The sequence below is a fragment of the Mastigoproctus giganteus genome, chromosome 1 (genome assembly GCF_048544385.1).
Source record: "Mastigoproctus giganteus isolate SK-2022 chromosome 1, ASM4854438v1, whole genome shotgun sequence".
Taxonomy (NCBI): domain Eukaryota; kingdom Metazoa; phylum Arthropoda; class Arachnida; order Uropygi; family Thelyphonidae; genus Mastigoproctus; species Mastigoproctus giganteus.
The window spans coordinates 260,694,027-260,717,454 of record NC_143575.1 but is presented as its reverse complement, the minus strand read 5'-3'; the positions used below and the strand labels follow the sequence as shown (position 1 = coordinate 260,717,454).

Genomic DNA, 23,428 nt, shown 5'->3' with positions numbered 1-23,428 from the left:
CTAATTTCGAAATTTGCTCATATCCAGCCAATTCCTAAAAAGGGTGACAAATCCCTCCCATCCAATTATCGTCCCATTGCAATTACTTCTACTCTTTCTAATGTGATGGAGAAATCAATTAACCGCCAACTCTTAAACTACCTAGAAACCTTCCGTCTGATCAATGATCGCCAGTATGGATTCTGTTACTGTCGATCCACTGGTGATATTCTGGCTTATGTTACCCATTTAGGGACTAATTCAATGGAAAGGTTCGGTGAAACACAAGTAGTTGCTCTTGACATCTCAAAGGCTTTTGATCGTGTTTGGCATAAAGGTCTTCTGAACAAGCTTGCATCTTATGGTCTGCCAACTGTTTTTTGTTATAGGTTATCCAGTTTGCTCTCTGATCGCGCATTGAGGGTGATGGTAGATAACTGTCTGTCTTATAACATTTCCCCACTCTTTTCCTCTTGTATATTAATGACGTTCTTCCATTGACTGGAAATCCTATCCATAGTTTTGCCGATGATAGCACATTGCATTCCACTTTCCATTTTGGGAAACCTTTTCCTGCTCAATCAGCTTCAACTTCTCGAATATCTGCTACCAATTCCTTAAATGCCGATCTTCAGGTAATTCTCCAGTGGGGCAAAGACAACTTAGTTGATTTCAATCCTTTTAAAGCTCAGTCTTGTCTTATATCTCGCAAAAAGGATTCTTCTGCTCCTATGCTTATCTTTGGTGACACTCCGATTTCTAGGCAAAATGATATATCTCTTTTGGGGATTACCCTGACTTCTAATCTCTCTTGGCACAAGCACATTACAAACGTTGCTTCCTCTGCACCTAAAAAACTTGGTTTTCTCTTTCGCTCTCGGCGTTACTTTTCTTCCAAATAGCTGCTCACTCTGTACAAATCTCAAATCCGCCCTGCCATGGAATGTTGTCCTCACATCTGGAGCGGTGCTCCCAAAACCTCTCTCACTTCTTGATTCCATTCAGAAGAGGGCAGTTAGGTTAATTAATGATTCATCTCTAACAGAGTCTCTCCACTCGCTGCCTCATAGACGTACTGTTTCTGCTGTATACCTTTTCTACAGATACTTCCACGGGCACTGTTCTTCTGAATTGGCTTCTATAATTCCCTACGCAGCTTTCAATATCCTTAATATCCTTTTTAGGGACTAAAATAGTCTTCTGTAAATTGAAATAATAACACTATCAAATGAACTGTCCTGTAATATATAAAAAAGCATGTTGATTCAAGTCATAAAATTAAAAGGAAGACTAAAGACTTATATGCACAATCTAGACTGGCCTACCACCTGTCTCCCAACAATGTACAAGATCATGACCAGCTGCATAACCAAGAAGATATCTGACCACTTTAAGAGCAAAAACATAATGGCCAAACATAGTGTATGGTGTATAATGTTAATTGTAATGCGGCACTGAGAGTTTCCCCCAACTCCATGTCTAGCAATGTGAAGAATACAAACTCTGGAAAGGCCGGACTAATGTAGGTTAGTGATTGTTCATGTAGTGTTAGTGTGGGTTATGTTGGTTGTGTTGTTCATCCGGACTCTTAGTCTAGGGGCCTGTGTTTTCACACAGAAACCTCTAGTTTACCATCCGGCGCCACTAGGAGGCGTGACAGGCTGTAGGGAGGGAGGGCGAAGCACTGGTTGGGCGAACCCTGAGGTAGCCAAGGCTACAGACAGGGATAGCCCACTAAAACAACAACAACAACAAAAAAGCAGGGAGTCATATGGGTTTTGGGTCTGTTCAACCCATTACACACCTCAATCAGATCACTTTGCAGATGTCTGGTCTCCAGATGCTGCAATTTGCAGAACTTGAGCCCTCCTTGGTAAGAGCACCATTTCGTTCCCCTCACCAATCTTGTTGCCCTTCTCTGTACTTGCTCAAGCAGCTCTACATCTTTCCTGAAATGAGGCCTCCAGACCTGTATGCAGTGCTCAAGGTGTGGTCTGGCTATTGCCTTATACAAGGAGAAAATCACCTCCTTATCCATGTTAGCAAAATTCCTGAATATCATTGACAATACTCCATGACCTGTCCTGGCAGCCTGTCTGCACTGCTCTGAAGACTTCATGTCTGACTGCACAAAGACTCCCAGGTCTTTTTCAGTTTCAACCACCCTAAGTGTAGTACCACATAGCTGGTATGTTTCTCTGGGGTTACTACTACCCCAAATGCAGTACTTTGCATTTTTTAATGTCATACTTCAGTTGTCACTTCTCAGCCCGTCTGTTTAACTTTTCTAGATCCTGTTGCAGTAGCACACTGCCATTACTGTCATTAACAACCTTGCCAACCTTTGTATCATCTGTATACTTGCACATTAAGCCTGATATACCTTCATGAATATCATTGATAAATATAAAAAACAACAGTGGGCACAACACAGACCCCTGGGGGAACTCCACTAATAATATTAGTCCTCAAAGAGCAGCATCCATTGAGTAACACTCTGTCTTCTCCCACTCAGAATCATCCTTTTATCAATAGTAGCAACTTGCCCTTAATACAATACTACTCCAATTTGTACAGCAATCTTCCATGTGCAACAGTACCAAAAGCTTTCCTGAAATCCAAATATATGATATAAAATTATTTTTTGCATCCAGTTCCTTTGTGATCACATCACAGTATACAATGAAATTTGTCAGATAAGACTTCCCCTTAACAAACCCATGCTGTCTGAATGAATGAATCTGAGTTAAATCTGAATTATGGAATTTTTAAAAGCTGTGAGCTTAGTGTATACAGCTGAAACAGAGGATTGAACGAGGACACCCGACCGATGAGGTGAGTGGTTTTTCTTTGTCTCAGTTCAGTCTGATTGTTTTTCATAGAAATAGCATAGAAAAACTGTGCATTTTTGTTTCTGTTTTGTAAAAGTTCCCCTAAAATTACCTTTTCGTTTTCTTCTTTTCAGCCTTTCTCATTGTTATTGCTCGTAAAATAGCATAGAAAAACGTGCATTTGTTTTTATGTTTTTCATAGAAACGTGCATTTATGTTTTTTTCAAATGTTGAGTTGCCGTTCCTTTACGTTCGTTCATTTACCCTTAAATTACTTTTTCTTTTTCGGTTTCAATTTTGTAGGAAAAAAAACAGCGGGGGTTAGGGGGCGGCAGCCCCCACCAAAAATTAGAGATCGCGAAAAACATGCATTTTTGTAACTTGAACTTTTAAATTTATTGGATTTATCCTATAAATAACCCCGGGGGCTTCCATCTGGTGAGTACGGGCTTGGCACACCCAGGGTCCTGAGCTAGGTATCATCATTTTTCTATTTCTTGGTGATTCCCTTCTACTTTTCACTCTCTCTCTCTCTCTCTCTCAGGGTAACTCGGGAATTTTTTTTTTCCTGGTGCAGCATAAGCCTCAGGCTTCCTTGCACCATATGGCTGTTAATAATAATAATAATAATAATAAAATAATTATTTTAGTCCCGCAATAAATAAAAGTTACTGTATTTTTGTTTACATATTTAGTTTGCATAATTTTAGTTCTATTTTCTTCAACTCCTTTTTCTGTATAGGACAACCTTCGTCTACCCAACGTCGATGTTGCCGGTAGGTTTAGGAAGGAATTCCTCACAGTTGGCTTCGAATTCCTGTGGTGGATTCCTAGCCAGCTTGTGGGACTCTAATCCTAAAAAGGATATTAAAGATATTGAAAGCTGCGTAGTGTGTGAGTGTATGGAGAAACAAGAGACGCAATGATTGTTCAATGTGAAAAACCAGTTTTTATAGACACTCAGTTGATGTCCCGACCATTTTAAAACTTCTTCAAGTTTACAGAGTACCTTCAGATACTGTAAAACCCATTAGCTGCAACTCTTCACACAAAGCAGCGAGTGGTGGACAAAGTAAGGGAAAGAGAGGGGAGGCGGGAAAAATGAGGGTTTTGTTTTAAATAAAGGTTTGATGTGAAACAGAAGAGTTGCCGGTGGCATTGATTGAGCTCATGGAAGACAGTATGTATTCCGAAGTGTCACGGGGACTCACTGAATTAACATTCATCCTTCCAATGAAAAAGACGATTCCCTACCCCTGACGTAACATAACTTTATTGAATCAGTCTTCATGAAGAAAGGTTGGGATCTACCAGCTCTACGATAGGATAAACTGCTTTTTCTCTGGCGATCCCACATTGATTCTTATTTCGTACCAACTTTATATATCCTTTCATACCCCAATCTTCACCCCAGCTGTAAACATAGAAAAAAGAAAGATTGGTATGACACAAATCAAAGAAAATTCTGTTACATTTCTAAATAAAACAAAAGAATTAAAATAAAAGCTGAGAATTATTAGCATTAGCAACATGATGGAAGTAAGCAAAGCTTACTTCCATCATGCTGCTAATACTAATACTTTTTGTAGGGTTATGTACATTTGAAATCAAAAAATATTACAGTCCAAAAAACAAACTCCATTGTAATATCTAACGTCAAAGGCGTCGGTTCACAACAGAATAATTAATCCAAGTGTTTCAATTTCCAAATAAATTCTTCTGTTAGGCGCTGAAATTAGAATGAATTTTTTCGAGATTGACAGTGTATATATAATTTCCACTCGAACCATAGAAGTTGTTCTTGTAGGGTTTTGAGAGCCTCAGCGACTAAGGCCATATTTCCCCGTATATTTTGTCTGTAAATTGCTGGATTTTCGATTTGCTGGATGAAAAACCTGGTTTCTGAGAAAAACAAACCATGCTGCCTTCGCTTGAGACCGACTAAGTGGACCACGTTGTGAATAAAGCCCATAAAATGTCTTCCCATCATCGACGGGACTCAAACTGAGGACTTTTCCACCCGGTGTAGGGAGGACGGCGATCCTACCAACTGTGCAATCCACGAGAGCACTGCAGGCAGGTACACGTATATGTATAGTATCTTCTGTACAGCAATTCTGGAACATTAGTTCAACTCCATCCTTGTGCTTTGTAATTATACAGAACTCTGTAGAACTGCCAGAAATGTGTGTGTGGTGTTGTTAAGTCCTTTAGTTGTTTCTGGACACTTTGCCACCGGGAAGACCAGGATTACCTGGAAAGCCAACCCGGTGCCTCTCTACGCCACGAGGAGGTAGACCACAGCCATGTATGTTCCTGGTCCCATGAAGGTAGAAGACCGTTATCTTTGTCTACCCTAGGAATGGCGAAGTTTTGCACCCACTGGAAGTAATGCAATACCAGTGGGTGCCAGCAAATTCCAGTATCCGAAGCTGCCCATGCTAAAGGTGCCAGAAAATAAATAAAAAAATAAACACAATAAATATTAATGAAAAAAATGAAATTAAAAATTAATAAAGAAGTATAATTAAATTTAAAAATAAAAAAATAATAATAAATTAAAATGAAAAAAAAAATCATAAAGTTCCATAATTTAGCTTCCTCATAGTAAACAGTGGTAATGACTTTGTTATTCCAGGCCTCTTGATTTCAATTTGTGGCTGGTTCGTTTTTAAAAAGTCGTTTCCTTCTAGAAAATAGCTCAGTTGAGAACTGGTTTGAAGTAAGCGATGGATCCTACTAACAGTGTCTTGTTTCGAGGAGAAAGGCTGAGAATTTTTGCCTTCAGGATGTTTCTCAAGTCCATGTAGAGCGGCCACTGGTACAGGATGTGGATCCAATCTTCTTTTTGTTGACATATGTAGGAGTCAGTGTTAACTAATCGAAATGATACAGCTTTGAGTTGATCCATCCATGGCCAGTGAGGAGAAATTATGTGTAGATGTTAGGAGTGAACCAGGAGAAATTCCTTTGGTTTGCTGCGAAAGAAACTTCTGGGATGAAGTTGAAAGTCATTCTGCCTTTAGTTGATGTGTTCCATTGTGTTTGCCATTGTTTCATCAGTTCTGTCCAGAAGCGAATCTTCTTAGATCTAATATCCAAGGATATTAACTGTTATGAATGGCATGGATAGAAGAGCAAAATGCACGGAACACTAGATGGAGGTCTAGGAGCGTGAGTTGAGACGGTCCTGCAGGATGTAAGCATAGTTAGGATCATCATTCGTTGAAGCGAGAGGAATTTAGATTTAATTTTACTACTTTTGGTTCTGCAGTACCATACTGAGGAATCATGGGTTGCTGTAGAAATAAAGATTACCTTGTAGTACAGCATAAGAGTTTTGCGCCATAGTCCCCAGTCGATTTTTGTGAATCTAATGATGGCCATGGTGAACTTTTTGATTTGCTCTGTTAGGTGGATTATGTGGAGCGTGAAGTTCATCTTGTCGTCTACTATCAGAGGCCCAGGTGTTTAGTACTCCTGATATAGGGAATCTATCTTCCGTACATTTCCACCAGTGGGGGCGCTGTAGATTGAGTTTTCCCTAAAAAGTCATCATTGGGATTTTGGCAGTTGATATTTTTAACTTATTGTTGGTTGCCCATTCTGTAACATATATATATATATATCCAAGCATGAAAAAGCAAATATTAAATGTTATAATAAATATTAAGTAGTCACATAACCAATTAATGCCATCTAGGACGATTAAACATTACATCGGTCTGTATAAATATGAATATGAGTTAAGTTGATAGTGGTAAGAGTTTTTAAAGGTAAAATATGATATACTAGCTTATCAGATAAACCATAAACCATGGCGGGTACCCAATGTGACCTGGAAAAAATCAATCTATGCCATGACATAAGTAATAAATTATAAACATATATAAAAATACTATTAAAATGTTAATTATGGCAATAAAGATACATTGAAAGGGACTTTTTCGAGGGCTAACCCTTTTAATGTATCAATCATAATTAACGAGCTATCCGTTTCTGTAGTCATCGTCCAGCATAACTATGTCCAAATATATGTAAAATAGTAGTAGGTTAGAGCCAAAAGGTAGTGAAGAGAAAAAAATTTTTGTAGTAAGTTAGGGCCAAATGGTAGTGGTAAATTTGTTAATTAATTAATTATTCCAAATTTAGCAGTAAGCTGGCAAGATGACTGTTAGCCGGACGGATAGCCAAAATTTAAATTAAAATTATAGAAAGAGCTATAATTATTGTTAGGCATATGTGCGTAGTTGATAGTAAATGCAGTCACGGTAGTCTAAGCAAAAATAACAGTGTGAGCTATTGCTAACCAAGGCGAACGGAAAAAGGTATAAGAATAGATATAGTACCTCAATCCCCCTCGAATACTCTAATAGTTCATGAGGTATGAAAAAATAGGGATAAGAAAGTGAAAGTTAAACAGCAAAGAAAAAGTAGAATAATTAACATAGGATGTAACCTTATAGTAAGGTATCCTGGTTAGAGAAACACATGGATTAGGCAACAAACTCAAGTAAAGGACATTCTTATCAAAACTAAAGAACTAAAATGGTCTTGGGCAGGACACGTAGCTCGAAGACATGATGACAGATGGACTAAGAAAATAACAGAATGGTATCCAAGAGGAGCTAGAAGAAAACCTGGAAGACAAAGGCGGAGATGGATAGATGAAATTCATGAGTTTGTGGGTAGTAAATGGATGTCCAGTGCTCAAAACAGAAGGAACTGGAAAGTTGCTGGAGAGGCCTTCTTCCTGCAGTGGATTGAAAATGGCTGATGATGATGATGATGATCCTGGTTAGAATGCTTTAAGATTAAAATAAGAATGCTTACCACCGTATAGCCAAGGTACTAGAAAACCACGTGTATTGGCACGTGTAGCATATATAACTACCGATCGTAGCCCCCCCCCCTAGGAAATGTAATAACAAAGTTAAGTGATAAAATAAGTATAATTACATGCAGAGCCCTCTGCTGTTTTTTAAAAATCCTGTATAATATTACACATAGAAAAGCCGTCAAATAAATATCTCTCTAGAAGCCATAGTAGAGGTTTACAGAATAAGTTCCTACCCATGGAGCAAATATAGGTACACGTTTTTAATACGTGTAAGCTATATGTACCTTACTCCATGAGCAGTGCCTACTATTTACATAATTACATGTCCAACGAAATTTATCTAAGCCAAAGAAACACCTACGAAAATTTTAAAAAGGCTATGTTATATTAGCGCCTGTTTAGGACTTTATCTATAATACTCTGTGCGTTAAGGTTATAATTCCCCTTGTTGTTTGCTATCAATATAGCTTTATACAGATATCTTGTAATTATGTGGTGTGAGAAGTGATTTTCTAAAAGCTTGGATCTGAATTCAATGAGTGTATCTATAATATAATCAGTCTGGTTACATATGTGTATTCTTCTGATGCTTTGCGCGATTAGGGTATTGCGATGTATCCTTTTTGAGATATTCGAGTTCCAGTTAGTGAGGTCAATAGTATAAAAATGAAACTTTTTGCGTTTATCATATAGTTTGGTGTGTACTGTATTGTTATTTATCCTTATATCCAAGTCCAGGAAGGTAGCAGATTTGGAATTATTAGTGTTGGTGCGTTCTAATGTTAATTCAGACGGATAATATTTGATTGCTTCTGTCAGGAAGTCAGGCATATTAAAAACTATCAAATCGTCAATATATCTGTATAGAACCATATTGTGTTTAAAATTATATTCAAAGTGGTGTAGGTATAAATTTGCCACTATACAAGAGCTACATGCACCCATCGGTATACCAGTATGTTGCCTATAAAGATTACTGCCATTAAATATGTAGTTATTGAAGATGCAAAGGTTAAAAAGGTCATCCCAGTAATGTTTCTCACAGGGTAAGATATTTTTGTATTTATCATAATAATCGCAGAACACAGTTTTTAGGCTGTTATGCGGGATGCTAGTAAACAAGTTATTAAAGTCGAATGTATCGATATGTTCTATCGTATTGATGCCTGTGTTGCTATTGATGTAATTTAAAACCGGTCTATTATTGAGAATAATATTAGAATGACCTATGCTATCAAAAATAATTTGAAGTAAATTAACGAGTTTGCGATGCGGAATCTTAGCGTAGCTATCCCTACACGAAGTTATAAATCTAAAACCAGTCGGATTTTTATGAAACTTAGGTATACAGTATATGTATGGGTATATAGTTGTATGGTTAGTAAGCTTTAATTTTTTATGCCAAGCACGTATTTTCTTAGTAATGGCGTTTCGTTTATCCGTTACTATTTTGTAAGTGCTACTGTTGTTAAGTTCATTTAGTAATGCTGTAGTGTAAAATTTTTTACATATAATGCTATAGTTATTAGAGGCTTTATCAATAGTAGTAATTATAAACTTATTTTGTATCAGTTTAAGCTTCTGCTTAATTGCATCTATATTAAAAACCTTAGTAGGTGGTAGTTTCTTGCATATAGACTTTATCTGTTTCTTGATGGCCTGAAAGGTGAGCGTAAGCCACTTGTGGAAGGCTTCCAAGGATATGTTATGTTTGTAGGATAACTTTAGGCTGAACTTCATTATATCTGAGTGTAGTTGTTTAATGATGGCGTTGGTATTAATATCGGTATTAGGTCGAAATTTAAATCCGAATGATAGAATCTCACGTAGCTCTGGATAGTCTATAATGCTCAAATCTCCTGTGATAATGTGTTTATGGTGTGCGTCCACAAATGTCTGATATTGCGGTAAATGGCAAAAGCAAACCGCCTCAATATCGCTATTGACGAGGTTAGTAGCTGCTTTTTATAATTACAGACTGTAAGTCCAAACGGTTTATTATAGCTGAATCTGGTGCGTATCTGTGCATTGGTAATAGGCAAATCACTTATATATACATTAATGATTTTATCTAGGCAGACATAATCGAATAATGCGTGGCTGAATCTAATGTTGATATATTCATATGTAACCTTAGTTTTTTTATTACTAAAAATAAATTTAATTATGTCTTTAATCAGGAGGTTAAGGTGTAAGTTATTATGCCTATAGTTAGAGTTGATAGTGTCAAGAGCTCGTATTTTACTATGTTTCAACCCGAATATAAAATCATGAATCTGTTTGACATGTATAATTGGTTTGTCCCAATTCATTAACATGTCATTAAAATCGTCAGTTATATTTGGTGTGCGGGCTTTTTTACTATTATATGTTTTGGCTATTCTGTTAGATTTGGGTCTTTTCACTATTTGAAACAGGCTGTATATACAAGTATCGTTTAAAGCATTGCTAGTGTAGCAATTTCCATTAAATTTATTATTAAGACCATAAGGATACAGTGTTTTATATTTTAATATATTGATATTTTCGGATTCCTTTTCAATGTATCTTATTGCCATAATTAACATATTAATAGTATTTTTATATATGTTTATAATTTATTACTTATGTCATGGCATAGATTGATTTTTTCAAGGTCACGTTGGGTACCCGCCATGGTTTATGGTTTATATGATAAGCTAGTATATCATATTTTACCTTTAAAAACTCTTACTACTATCAACTTAACTCATATTCATATATATATATATATATATATATATATATATATATATATCTCGAACTGATAGCGTAAAGTATAAAGTTAAACTAGATAGCGTAAATACGAAGCACTAATTAGGAATCTGTTAGCTTATTATAGTATTATCAATTAATCAAAAATATTATTAATCTTATTAAATTTCATTGTTAATTAAATTGTATTTAAACGGAAATCGTGACCCAGACTAGAGCTGCGAAGAAAAGATCACAGACTAGCGAGAGTGATGTGGCTCGGAGGAGAAACGCAGGGAGCAATTCACCAACGCATCACAGTCTCAAAAAATGTGCGAAATGTGAAATGTTTGCGGACCTTTCTAAAACAGGACATGATCTAGCCAAGGAGGATGATGCCTTTGTGTGTGCTAAGTGTCTGCAGTGCCAAGAAATTAGGCGCCAACTCAGCGTTCTGATGGGCGTCTATGAGAGCTTGAGGTGTAGGGTAAATGCCCTCGAAGAAATTAATATGAGCGGCACATCAAGCTCAACGACAGAGATGACTCCTGTGCATCAGGCAACACAGAGGCAATCTCCAAGGCAGAATGGGCTGGTCCTAAAGGAATTAGTTATTGTTGGTGACTCTATTGTCAGGGAAATGGGGAATACACTATGCAATAAGGATAGGTGAAACAGAACGAGACCATTGTATATCTGCCAGGGGCAAAAGTTGATGACGTTGTAGAGCAGATATCTTTTAAGGGCACAAAAATTGATGTTGTCGTACACGTTCGAACTAATGACATTAACATTAAGAGATCTGCAGATTTACTCAACAAGTACAGGTCAATGTTGAAAAAAAGCCGTGAATCAGGGTTGAATCTGAAAGTGTCTGCAATTCTGCCCAGCCACGATAGGAGGGAGTATATGATGAGAACCTTGTTGATAAATTCGGCCCCGGAGAGATTGTGCAAGGCTCAAGGGGTAGAATTTTTTTCAGCCTGGTCTGAGAGACTAGGGATTCAGAGACTAAAAGGTTAAAAGTAGCAGAGGTGAAGATGATTCTTGCACTGCTTCTATTGGAATGACAGCAGCCTGGAAAGCAAGGCAATGGACTCCAAGACTGCTGGGAGTCATAGTGGGACAAATAAATACATGGGCTACGTTAGGGTAGCTAAGAAAAAAACAGGTGCATGTATACTTGTATGTACATCTATCCGAGGAGTATTAACTATACTCCTAGCATTGGTCTGGGAAAGGAAAAATGATAGTAAGCGTATGTTTTAGGCCTAATGAATCTAATGAGTATAATGAACAATTGTGCAGAGAAATGTGCCAGTAAATCAAAATGCCTTATAATGGAGATTTTAACTTTCCAGCTATTGCTGGAGCTTGATGGTTGGTCACTCGCACACTAGCAACACTTTTGTGGATTTTTTGGATGATTGTTTTCTACAGCAACATGTTCGGGAGGCAACTAGAGGGAGTAAAACTCTTGATCTGATTATTAGTAATGATTCTTCATGCATTAAGAATCTGCAGATAAAGGAACCAGTAGGTGGCAGTGATCACAGTGTTCTGAAGTGGGATTTATAACAAGGGGTAACTACCATCAAGGGTAAAGGGAAGGGTTTTTGCTTTCGTAAAGGCGACTACGATGGTGTGAGACAGTATTTAAATTCTATACGGTGGAACCAACTGATGATGTTACCAACAGCAAATTCAAAATGGGAAGCATTCAGGGACTTAATTTTGGAGACTACTAGGCTTTTCATTCCAACTAAGAAATACTGTTCAAGGTTTAGACCTTAATGGATATCAGATGAATTAATGAGGCTCGTGGCAGAGAAGAAAAATGTATGATGACAGACAAGCCTATGGCAGATATAAACTAGTCTGTAATCAAGTCACAGAGGAGGTTAGGCAGGCGAAGGCAGATTACAAGAAATCCTTAGCAAAGGATGCAAAGTAAAAGAGCAAAGAGTTCTTTACTTATGTACACTCTAGAAGGAAAGGAATGAATCAGATTGGACCACTTAACATAGACGGGTTGACTATTGATGATCAAGCTCAGGTAGCTGAAAAACTGAAAGTATTTTGCATCTACATTCACACATGAAGTCATTCAACGAGGGGAGTGCCAGAAGTTTATCAAACTCTAACATGGAGCTAAGTTGTTTTATAATAATCGAGAGCAAAGTGGACCAGAAATTCTTGAAGTTAAACATAAGAAAGGCACTCGGGGTGGATGGAATTTATCCAGTTATATTAAAGGAGGCAGCAAAGGAAGTAAGCAAACCCTTAGCCATAATTATGAGAGCTTCCTTGGACTCAAGGGTGGCCCCCATGGACTGGAGGTGTTCAAATGTATCACAAATTCACAAAGGGGTTTCAAAAGGTGAAACAAGTAACTATAGACCTGTTCGTTTAACTTGTGTTCAGGGGAAAATAATGGAATCACTGGTTAAAGCAGCAGTGCATGATCATCTAGGACAGGTCATGTAGTCTTGTCAATGATATATAGGAAATTTTGCTAGCAGGGATAAGGAGGTGATTATCCCGTTATACAAGACAAATCAGGCCACACCTAGAGTACTGTGTATAGGACTGGAGGCCTCATTTTAAGAAGGATGTAGAGTTGCTAGAATTAGTACAAAGAAGGGCAACAAGATTGGTGAGTGGAACAAAGGTGTGCTCTTGCCAAGAAAGGCAAGAGCACACCTTTGTTCTGCAAATTGCAGCGCCTGGAGAATAGGCACCTGCGAAGGTTATCTGATTGAGGTGTATAAGGCCTTGAATGGATTGAGCAAGCTGAATTCTGATGAGATTATTCCTCTTGCTCTTATCTAAAATCTGAGCGGGCAAAGATTCAAATTGAGGAAAGACAGTGTAGAATAAATGTGCGAAAATTTGCCTTTAGCCACCGGGTAGTTGATTGGTGGAACAGACTTCCCTCTTTTGTTGTGGAAGCTAATAGCCTAAATAAATTTAAGGCTGAGCTGGACAGGCATTTGGAACGAATGGAGGGGTGAAATGGGAGGTTTTTTTGGCTGATGCTACATAAGCTTGCTTTCTTGCATCGTATACCTCTACTAATGCTAGTGCTAATGCTAATGCTAGTATTGAAGAAGCTCTTAATTCCAGCTGGGATCTTGAATTCCCGGGAAATAGGAGGGCCAAACCAACCGCATATGGTATTGGCTTCGTATAGTCAAGGTTTTGTAGTTAGGTGTTCAGTACAATTTTCCAGAAGAGTTGTCCCAGGACAGAGACTTGGGGGAACTCTCTAGAGATGGATCTGGGGATGCTGTGTTTCTTAATTTGGACCTGCATATATTCTGTGTCTGAAATATTCACAAACTAGTTTGTATAGTTGGGATGAGCAGTGGGCAGAGCAGAGACTATCAAGTACGCTCTCTCACCACAGGAAGTCAAAAGCGCTCTCGAAGTCTATAAAAACAGCCAGTTAATATTTAACTTTTGAGGCTTGGGCATGTTTTCTGAGAGTTCAAATAGCATCCTAACATGACTTACCCTTGCTTAACTGAAACTAAACTAAACTCTGATTTTGGAAAAAATCTGCAGCCATTATCAACCCACTGCGGATGGAAGCCTCCTCAACGATTCATGTTGAAGGAAAGAGATCTGTAATTCTGAATTTTAGCAATCTTTCAGAATGTTTTCTCAGGTTATATAGAAGGGTCGAAAAGCTTTTGGATCTGATGGTGGTTTGTTCGGCTTCTTTATTAGTTTTACAAGGGCTGTTTCCCCTTGTATTAAGATGTTTGGGTCATTCATTTGGGGTTTCCTGGTATGAAGACCCTGCTTGGAGAAGATGTCAGAAGAGGCAATTTTGTATAGATAAATAAAATTGGCTGTGTCCAGTACAATGCCTTTGTTTTTAATTGTAGGGATTGATTTGATTTTCACCTTTTAAATTCCTGTTTTGATGTGTTGAAAACTGAGACTTTAAGCTCCTGACTGGATTCAAGCTCACACCCCTCAGTTGCACGCAGGATTAATAGGTTTTGCTTTGGAGCTGTCTAAGGAACTGTTGATGTTATGGATTCTGGAGAGAGTTAGAATGACATTCATGTCCAAGTGAGTTTGTCCGATGGGTCAGAGGCAGGATGGAAGTTGCACATTTTCTTGCCTTTTCTTAAAGCATGAGCATATGTCAGCTTGGAAGTATGAGAAAGATCCTTAGATGTGCTTTCATGATACTTAACTCTCTTGTCGAGTTCTTCCACTCTGACCTTAAGCTTTTCGTTTTCAATTATCAAAGTAGTGGAGGGCACTGTGGTGTCAACAACACACTGGTTGGATATTGCAGGACTGGAAAGAGTGCGCTGGTTGGACGAGTCCAAATATCTGGTGCAACACGCCGACGGCCTACGTGTGTGGCACTAGCAATACGAGTCCATGGCTTAAAATGGGTCACGTTTTGCTGGAAAGAATTAGGATCCCTGGTGCGTATGGATCACGTTTCACTGGTGCGATCTACTTCACCAATGTTAGGGACAACCAACTGCCGCTATGATTGGGGGAGGCTCCATGATTTGGGAGCTTTTGACCTGCTCTGGCTATTCTGATCACCGTTAATCAACGGCTCGATGGTAGAAGCCTACCTTTCTGTTGTACTTTCTTTTGAAAGTACCCCTTCATTATGACAGTGCATCGAGACATCTCCAGCTTCTATAAAAACAAGAAGACGCTCCATGCCAGAAGATCCAGTAGGTTGCTAACTGGTTTCATGAACATGACAATGAACGACCTGTCGTTCTAATGTCGATCTAAACCCAATTGAGCATGTTTAAGACCTACTGGACAAGCTTATTCGATAGTACGAGCTCCACCACACAATGTGCGGACATTACTGGACACATTGTACGATGCATGGGTGGCATTACCACGGGACATGCTGAAATCCCTTGTGGAGTCCATGTCGAGACTTGTGAGAGCTGTATTACGCGCCAAAATTGGTCCCATGAGGTATAGGTGGATGTTGTTAATGCAAAGCCAACTAGTGTATAGTAATTAATACACTATCCTCTCTATATAATTTTTACGTTTGTTTTAACCGTTACAGTCCATTTGGTTCGTACTGTACTTTCCTGCAAGACATTTTCCTCCCACTCATGGAGGACCCAACCCCTGATGGAGAAACATCGATACTGCTGCTCATTGAATATTGTCAAAGGTCTTAATTCACTTTCATTTCATTTTTCATTTATTAACCACACTGACTTTCACCCTACCTTAAAAATATACGACACTTTTAAATTAAAATTCAATTTTTATTTAAGATACTTGCCTGTTTTTTATGAGCCAGTATTCTTTCCCATTTTCCCTGCCATACCCCACTACCAGGACCGCATGATCGATATTTTCATTGTCACAGTCTGGTTCATCGAAAATACCACTGCTGCAGGTAGAAACAGAAATGGTTTTCATTAAGATTTTCTTCAGGGAAACCATAAATTACAGCTAATAGAGTACATTAGCGATCATCGTACAATTTCTTTTGGTCCAAACATAGAACAAAAGAAATTGCACAGTGACCCCTATTTAGTAAGCCAGCATTGACTTCCCAATTCAAAATAGAAACGCACATACGAAAAGATGTCCCAGTAACATCAATATTAGGCTCTCCATTCACAGGACAAAAGCGAATGGAAAAATAGTGAATGGTTTATTTGGAAGGTTTTGAACAACAAGATTGAGACAATAGGAGCTCTTCAAACTGTCTTCCTCTTGCATCAGTGAAAGCACGAGGCCAAAAATGTTATTTTGCGTTAAAATCAGCAGTCTCAATTAGGTTATGGGATGCATGTCTCAAACAAATATTTTCCAATTTATGACCTTCATATTCTTATAATCCTTCTTAATTGCATCTGTACTGACGTCTTAACTCGAACCTAAAGCTGAATATCTTCAGTTGGTGGGCAAAGCAGTGATACTAGGTAAAATTAAGAAACTTGAGAAGACACAAGAATGCTGGTCATACACCACGAGCACAAACTCGAGATTGAAGTGGCCACAAGGTCTTGATTAAAAAATTACTATAGCAGACTTGGGAGGAACATTCGCACCTGCTACTATTCTAGTAGAAGATGGCAAACCCATAAACTTACGGGCTGCCCTGTGAGGAATAAAATGGCTCCTGGATACAAACAATATCAATTTGTTCCACAGCAATCACCCTTATTTCATCAGCAACTGCCCGACAGCGCTGACCATTTATTCGCAAAATTTTTAAGTCCCTATGTGTTTGCAATACTCCACAGGTAAAATCAAAGAAGGATCTATTATCTCTGATTGATACACATGTTTGTTAATTCCACTGCTCTCATGTACTCAGGACACTTACTGTCCCTTACAGAGTGATTACAATGTCTGTTTCTTCTCTTACACTTAACACATTGTGGAGGGTCCTCCTTATGAGCGCACTCAGCAAAAACATGACCTCCATTAGCGCAGTGACCACAGGAAACAGTCTTGTGAGCACATGACTGCGCAGAATGTCCAAAACCTAGACATCTAAAACACTTGTTCACTACCGTGAATTTCCTCAACCTAATGAGAACCAAAACCAACGCGAAATTCGTTCATTGTGAAACAAATATTTACATAATCGACGACCGAAACCAATAACCCAATTAGTCACTTTATTTCCTGATCCAGAATTAAATTTGAATGTTACTTCATGTTTTACCTCTTCCTAGGTAAATTCATAATCTTTAAAATTTTTATAGTACAAACCATCCAGGATTTCGTCCTTAATTAACTCCTTGGGCACTTCATATACAAGCACTGTTGGATCTGACGTCTTAGGCTTCTCGATTGTTAGACCAACCTCCTTTAAATCTGAAGCATTCTCTATCCTAGTTACATCTTCTGAGTTTGTGGTTTCTAATAAAAAAAACCCCTTTATTTCTCAGGAGACGAATATTTTTAACCTTCATATTCTTATAATCCTTCTTAATTGCATCTGTACTGACGTCTTAACTCGAACCTAAAGCAGAATCCTCTATTGGTCTAAGTATAACAATGTTTTTAGGATCCGAATACCCCGAGAAGCACCCGAGGACACAGGCAAACCGTATCTGTAGCTAAAACTCTCTGGGCCCATCGCACAGCAGCCTCCCGAACAACAGTATCACAACAGAATCCTCAGAAACGTAATTCTGTTTAACTGCATTAGCAAATGAACTGTGAGGTGCTGTCTGCTTCTTCATTAGTTCATCAAAATGGTTTGCTCGATTTTCAAGTACCGCTGATCAAATTTTTAATCGCTCATTATCAATGAATTGTGACTGCTTCCAAATCTGCCCCACAAACTATGGATGCAATTTGAGGCCAACTTTGTAACTTAGTTCGAATCAGTTGACATAAACTCTCTCAAAGCCTTTCTAATTTTGGCGACTGGTGCGTACTCAGCAGAAGACTTAAGGGACCCTACAAGGTCCAAATCCTCAGTAAAGGACGAATTCTGAACCACATCGTACAGAATTCGATGCAGTATACATAGGTAATACCATTGTATTCAATTAATGCTGACGTCATTGTTCACTCAATGATTTCAGCACAAAAACACAGTCCCAACACCCAAGACTTTATCCAACACTTCATCTTCAAGAACCACACATTTTTATGACAGGGGATGGCTTACAAACACATAAAATTATCTCAAGAGCAGGAGCACTTTCCACACTCTAACCAACTAACTGTCCCTCTACCGATCAGTCACTTTTTGGCACCGGTATACACTGAGTGGTCGTCTTATTAGGTACACCTACCTAAGCGCGAGTGGGTTCTACTTTATCTCTTGGAACGGCCTGAATTCGACGTGGTTAAGAGGACTGAGAATGAGAAGACTTCCTTTGAAACTTCTTATGGTCCTGTTTTCTCAATTGTGATTCCACCTAAAAGTTCTTCAACTACACCTTTCTGACAATTCAAAGATTGCTTGTCGTCCCCATGACCACATCGATTGACAAGCCAAGAAAAGCGTATTTTCACATTTTACGTTTAATTATCTGTTGACATCAATTGCAAACAGCTTCTAAATTTTTGGGTGGGTGTAGGTTTGATATTAGCGTACGTAAAGTTTTCAATTATATGTATTGTTCTACTTTAAATAAAATTTCTTCTAATATTACCATATAAATGTAATCGATCCTAAACCTACATTGTCAATAGACAATCTTCTTATTGGTAATCAATAGACAATCTTCTTATTGGGTAACGTATAACAAAAATATTTTGCTCACCAGTATTGGAGAAACTTTGGGTGTGTGGAGTTTATTCCCACTGCAATGGGCCCCACAGTTGTTACTGCTTCCTTCAGATCTTCTTCGTCTCCAGCTTCGCCAATTCCGATGTGTCTATGACCCGTGCATATGGCTAATATATCCTTTCCCGACACTGAGCAAATTCCATCCTTCATGAGAAAAGAAAACAAATTATACTGCTAAAAATTTAAGAAACAATTTAGAGTGAGCTAAAAAAATCCTGTGATATTAAGGCCACCCGATAACGATCTCATCTATCCACGTGTATAATGTCAATAAATTGGGTTTGTTTCTGGTCGGTTTGCCTGTTTTGGTAAGCGAGAAAACTCAAGAGGGTTTTTAGGCCCAGAAAAGGGCCAGAAAGTTCTTTTTCATCAAAGGGCATTAATAAAGATTTAAATATCCAGATTTCAAGTTAAGACATAGTGGACATATCGGAAATAATGTGTTTGTAACGCGGTTCCCGTGGTTCTTCCACATCCCACAAAACCGCACTTAGTAGCACTGTGAGGATGCAAGACTGCAAAGCCAGAGAGTGTGAGTTGTGTTGGGTACCGCGAGTTGCGTGTTGGCATGTTCTTTGTTGTTCATCTGGCCACTTAGTAATTGGGAGCACACATTCCATCCATCCACTCCTTCTCCTAGGCTATACGTACATTGAAAATAAATGCAAAGAGATTAAATAAAATTTAGACGTGCGGTGATGACGTGTTGCCTCGTTGAGAATAAACATTGCACAAGCTGTTCGACTGCAGGAATGGAGAAAACGCCTGATCTATCAGACCTTGAAAAAAGTCTTATCGTGGGTGCACGTTTAGCAGAAGCAACAATTCAAGAAACTAAAAACACATCTGGTTTCTGAAAAGCATCCATCTAGAAGGTTTTTAATGACCGGAAAGCATGCGGTTCTTCAACATCTCAAAATCATTGTGGCAGAAAAAGAACACTTGAAGAGCGCAGCTGCAGTACTCTAAGAAGGCTTCTATGAAAAGAAGGGCATCCAGAGTATACTAAATAACATCTGAACTGACATTTCAACCGTACCATTGAAGAAATTGGGCATTGGCAGTCTGCCTATTCGGAAGCCACTTTTTTCAAAGAAAAAACTAATGAAGTTTATCAAACTCTGGCAGAGAGCTAATTGATTTTTTTATAACTGAGAGCAAAGTGGAGCAGAAATTGTTGAAGTTAAACATAAGAAGGGCACCTAGAGGGTTTCTTGGACTCAGGGGAGGTCCCCATAGACTGGAGAAGTGCAAATGTGACCCCAATCCACTAAGGAGGATCAAAGAGTTACACAAGTAATTACAGACTTGTTAGTTTAACTTCAGCTCCAGGGAACTTACTGGAGGCACTAGTTAAAGAAACACTGCAGGATCTTCTGGACAAGACTTCAGTTATAGTTCGGACAGCATGGGTTTGTTAAGCGGAAGCCTTGTCTAACCAATTTGATTGGATATACGATGTGGTCACAAAAGAACTGGATGCAGGGAATAACTTTGATATTATATACTTGGATCTTAGAAAGACTTTTGATACTGTTGCACATGGAAGACTGTTGCACAAATTGGAGCAGTGTGGCATTGGAGGCAAATTGCTGCTATGGATAAAGGGGTGGTTGAAGGGGAGAAGACAAAGTGGTAATCAATGGACACTGCTCATCGTGGACTAATGTTATTAGTGGAGTGTCGGAGGGTTTGGTGGGGAACTCCACTAATACCAATCATATTTATGATCACTGATTTCATCAATTATATTAATGAAAGCATATCAGACTTAAGTTTGCAGATGATTCAAAGGTTGGCAGGGTAGTGAATGACAGGAATGACGGCTGCTACTGCAACAGGATCTAGAATAGTTAGGTAGATGGGCTGAGAAATGGATAGATAATACCATTGTATTCAAATAATGCAACTGAAAAACTGATCACTCAATGATTTCAGCAAAAAAACAGTCCCAACACCAGAAAGTTTACCCAACAACTCACCAACACTTCATGTTCAAGAAACTCACATTTTTATGACAGGGTATGGCTTAGAAACACATAAAATTATCTCAAGAGCAGGAGCCCTTTTCACACTCTAACCAACTAACTGTCCCTCTACCGATCAGTCACTTTTTTGGCACAGCTATACGCTGAGTGATCGTCTTATTAGGTACATCTACTTAAGCGCGAGTGGGTTCTGCTAGTGTTAATGACAAATGGAAATTACTGCATTTGTATTAGTAATCTCAGAGTAAAGTGCCAATTGTGATACTGCACTCAGGATAATGGAAAATGAAAAAGACCTGGGGTAACAATGCAGACAGATTACCAGGATAGCTCACTGGATTTTGTCAGTTGGTGAAATGGGAGATGTGTTTCCTTTAGCTTGCTATCTTGCATCATTTTCCGTTACTAGTGTTAATGATAGTGCTAAAGAATTAGGAGTTCTGTTATTCGGGGGAGAACTGAGGTTGGTCTTTTTTCTTTGAAACTTGGCCTTATGAAATGTTTTGCTTGTTTGTTGTACGTGGGGCCTCTGTAACGGGACATGCTGTTGCTAAAGGGGATGTCTTTGTATGTTTTCGATGTAAATAGTGTAAGGATATTAGGTCAACTCAGGGCTGTTATGTGCCTTTATGAGAGCTTGAAGAAAAGGCCCGATGCCCTAGAAGGATGCCTATGAAGCTCTCGGGTCCCCACCTTAACGCCAGTGCTTGCACTTGCGTTGAGGTGGGTTACTACAAATAAGTTCTATCATACATGGTCATCGAAAAAGGTATCGGTGATTTCCCTTTTAATTATCTTCGGAAATATTTGATCGATTGCTGTGATCGTAGCAGCAAACAGTGTGGTAACTCACTAAGTTTTATTTGACACCTCAACAATGACCTTGGCTGCGCCCCAGTGTGCGCAGAATGACTCCTACGCTGACCACCAAAGACAGTGTCAGTAACATGGCCACCAAGAAGTCACTCGGTCAGTGTCAGCCTTGGCCACCAAGAAGTTCTAACCTGACACCATTACACTCCTTCTTGTGGGGCTACCTAAAGAACATCGTCTAAGCAGAAAGCATTGGTGATCTGCATCATTTAAGAGCGAGATCACAGCTGCAACCGTTAATGATTGAGCTCACATGGACAGAGATCGACTACCGCTTGGATGTTTGCCGATCAACTTATGGTGCTCATATTGAAACATATTAAGGAATGAAGTAAAACTTGAGATACTCCTGTAGATATTAACAAATAAATCAATTGATTGATGTAAGTATTGGCGTTGTTATTTTATCATGAAATCACGAACACCTTTTCCGATGACCCTGTGTTTATAGGTTAAAAAGACTAATGTATGCTGAACATATTCACCCACTTCCTTTGCTCAAATGTAAAAAATATAAGACCGATGAACCATGTTCGTAGCGCAAACCTCACCTGTCCTGTATAATGATAATCCTCTTCTCTAATTAGACCTGACTTCTCTGAATAAATAAAGGCCCAATCTACTCTACCTCCATCACATCCCATGTTACCTGGAGAACAGTAAAAAAGAATATAAAAATATTAAAACACGGGGACTTTTTTTCCTCCCAAAGTATCCTTGGTTATTAATTTAAGTATCTTCCAAAGGAATTTACATAATTCTATTTCGGAAAATCAAAATTTAATCTACCAATCCCTACAATCACGTTCAAAATGAAATATTCGCTATTACCTTGACATCTTGAACAGTCCACCAACTTCTGTATGCTAAAGGATTCCAGATAGCCAGCCTTCTTCATAAATTGCCCTTCCAGAGCACCAATGGCAGCAAATGCCCAACACGACCCACATTCACCCTTTATCATTAATTACAAAAGAAAGAAAGCAGTTAAGACGTTACTAAACAATATATTTTACTTATTTTTATTTGTTAATCAAAGTTCAGTGGAATTATTATCCAATGAAATGATTTGATTAGTCTATAACAAAAGAAACTATCTGATAACTTACCTGATCTTTTACAGGAGTGACCATTCCTTGAGTTCTCCAATCAATCTGATTTGGACAGCCATCAGTTCTTTTTTTAGCATTTGAATTGTCTTCAGTGTTTCTTTTAACAGATGAAAGTCCACTGCTTTTAGAGAATTCACTTTGTTTCTGCAATTTATAAAAATATACTGATATTGCTTTAAAATCCTTTACAATTAATACAATTAATATAATATTTAATTTTAAGATCGTTTAAACAGCGAGGTGTTGAAGAGTATCCCATAGAAGAAAAAGCCTATAGGAATAAATCGGATGAGGGCTAAGCAATTGGTCCACTTCTGCCGATTTGGAAATTCGCCCCTGCCTCGCCTCCTCTTCTAAAACTTGTTCAATCAGACGCAATCTCATACCATGCCCAGTGACGATCTTCGACTGCTCTAGACCCAAATCTGGCCATTTTTTTATACCTTTCATGGTATCCACCTTTGGAATAAATCTATGAGTAATTGTACCAAGGTCTGATCCATCCCAACGATCTTGCCAGATCTTGGTAATCCCTTTATAAAACCTCTTCCTTTCTTCATTAATGTCCATCTTTGTATATTCCTTCGAAATTAGAGGACATGACTTTATTCTCAGGATCATCCTTGAATGGTCCCTTCCTGGGTATATTGTAGACTTCTCATAGCTATAACCAAATCTACAGGTTCTCGACCCGTAATCACCTGCAATGCATCATTGGATACAGTTCTACTAGCCCTTGACAGGGCTAGTAGAGGAAATCTCTTGGCCAATATCAGCTTTCATTTACACGTGAGTTCTGTACCGCTGAGCCA

At 38.5% G+C, this 23,428-nt stretch overlaps 1 protein-coding gene across 1 annotated transcript; it reads right to left on the bottom strand.

Annotated features, from left to right (window-relative positions):
* Positions 1-4,097: 4,097 nt before the first annotated feature.
* On the bottom strand, positions 4,098-23,186 carry LOC150091842 (procathepsin L-like). The gene is made up of 7 exons (XM_090369960.1): positions 22,962-23,186; positions 22,614-22,760; positions 22,336-22,459; positions 22,056-22,153; positions 18,618-18,787; positions 15,659-15,769; positions 4,098-4,224 (listed from the first exon to the last, which is right to left on the bottom strand). Exons 1-7 carry the CDS (start codon positions 23,184-23,186, stop codon positions 4,098-4,100), a joined length of 1,002 nt encoding a protein of 333 aa, XP_090226086.1.
* Positions 23,187-23,428: the final 242 nt, after the last annotated feature.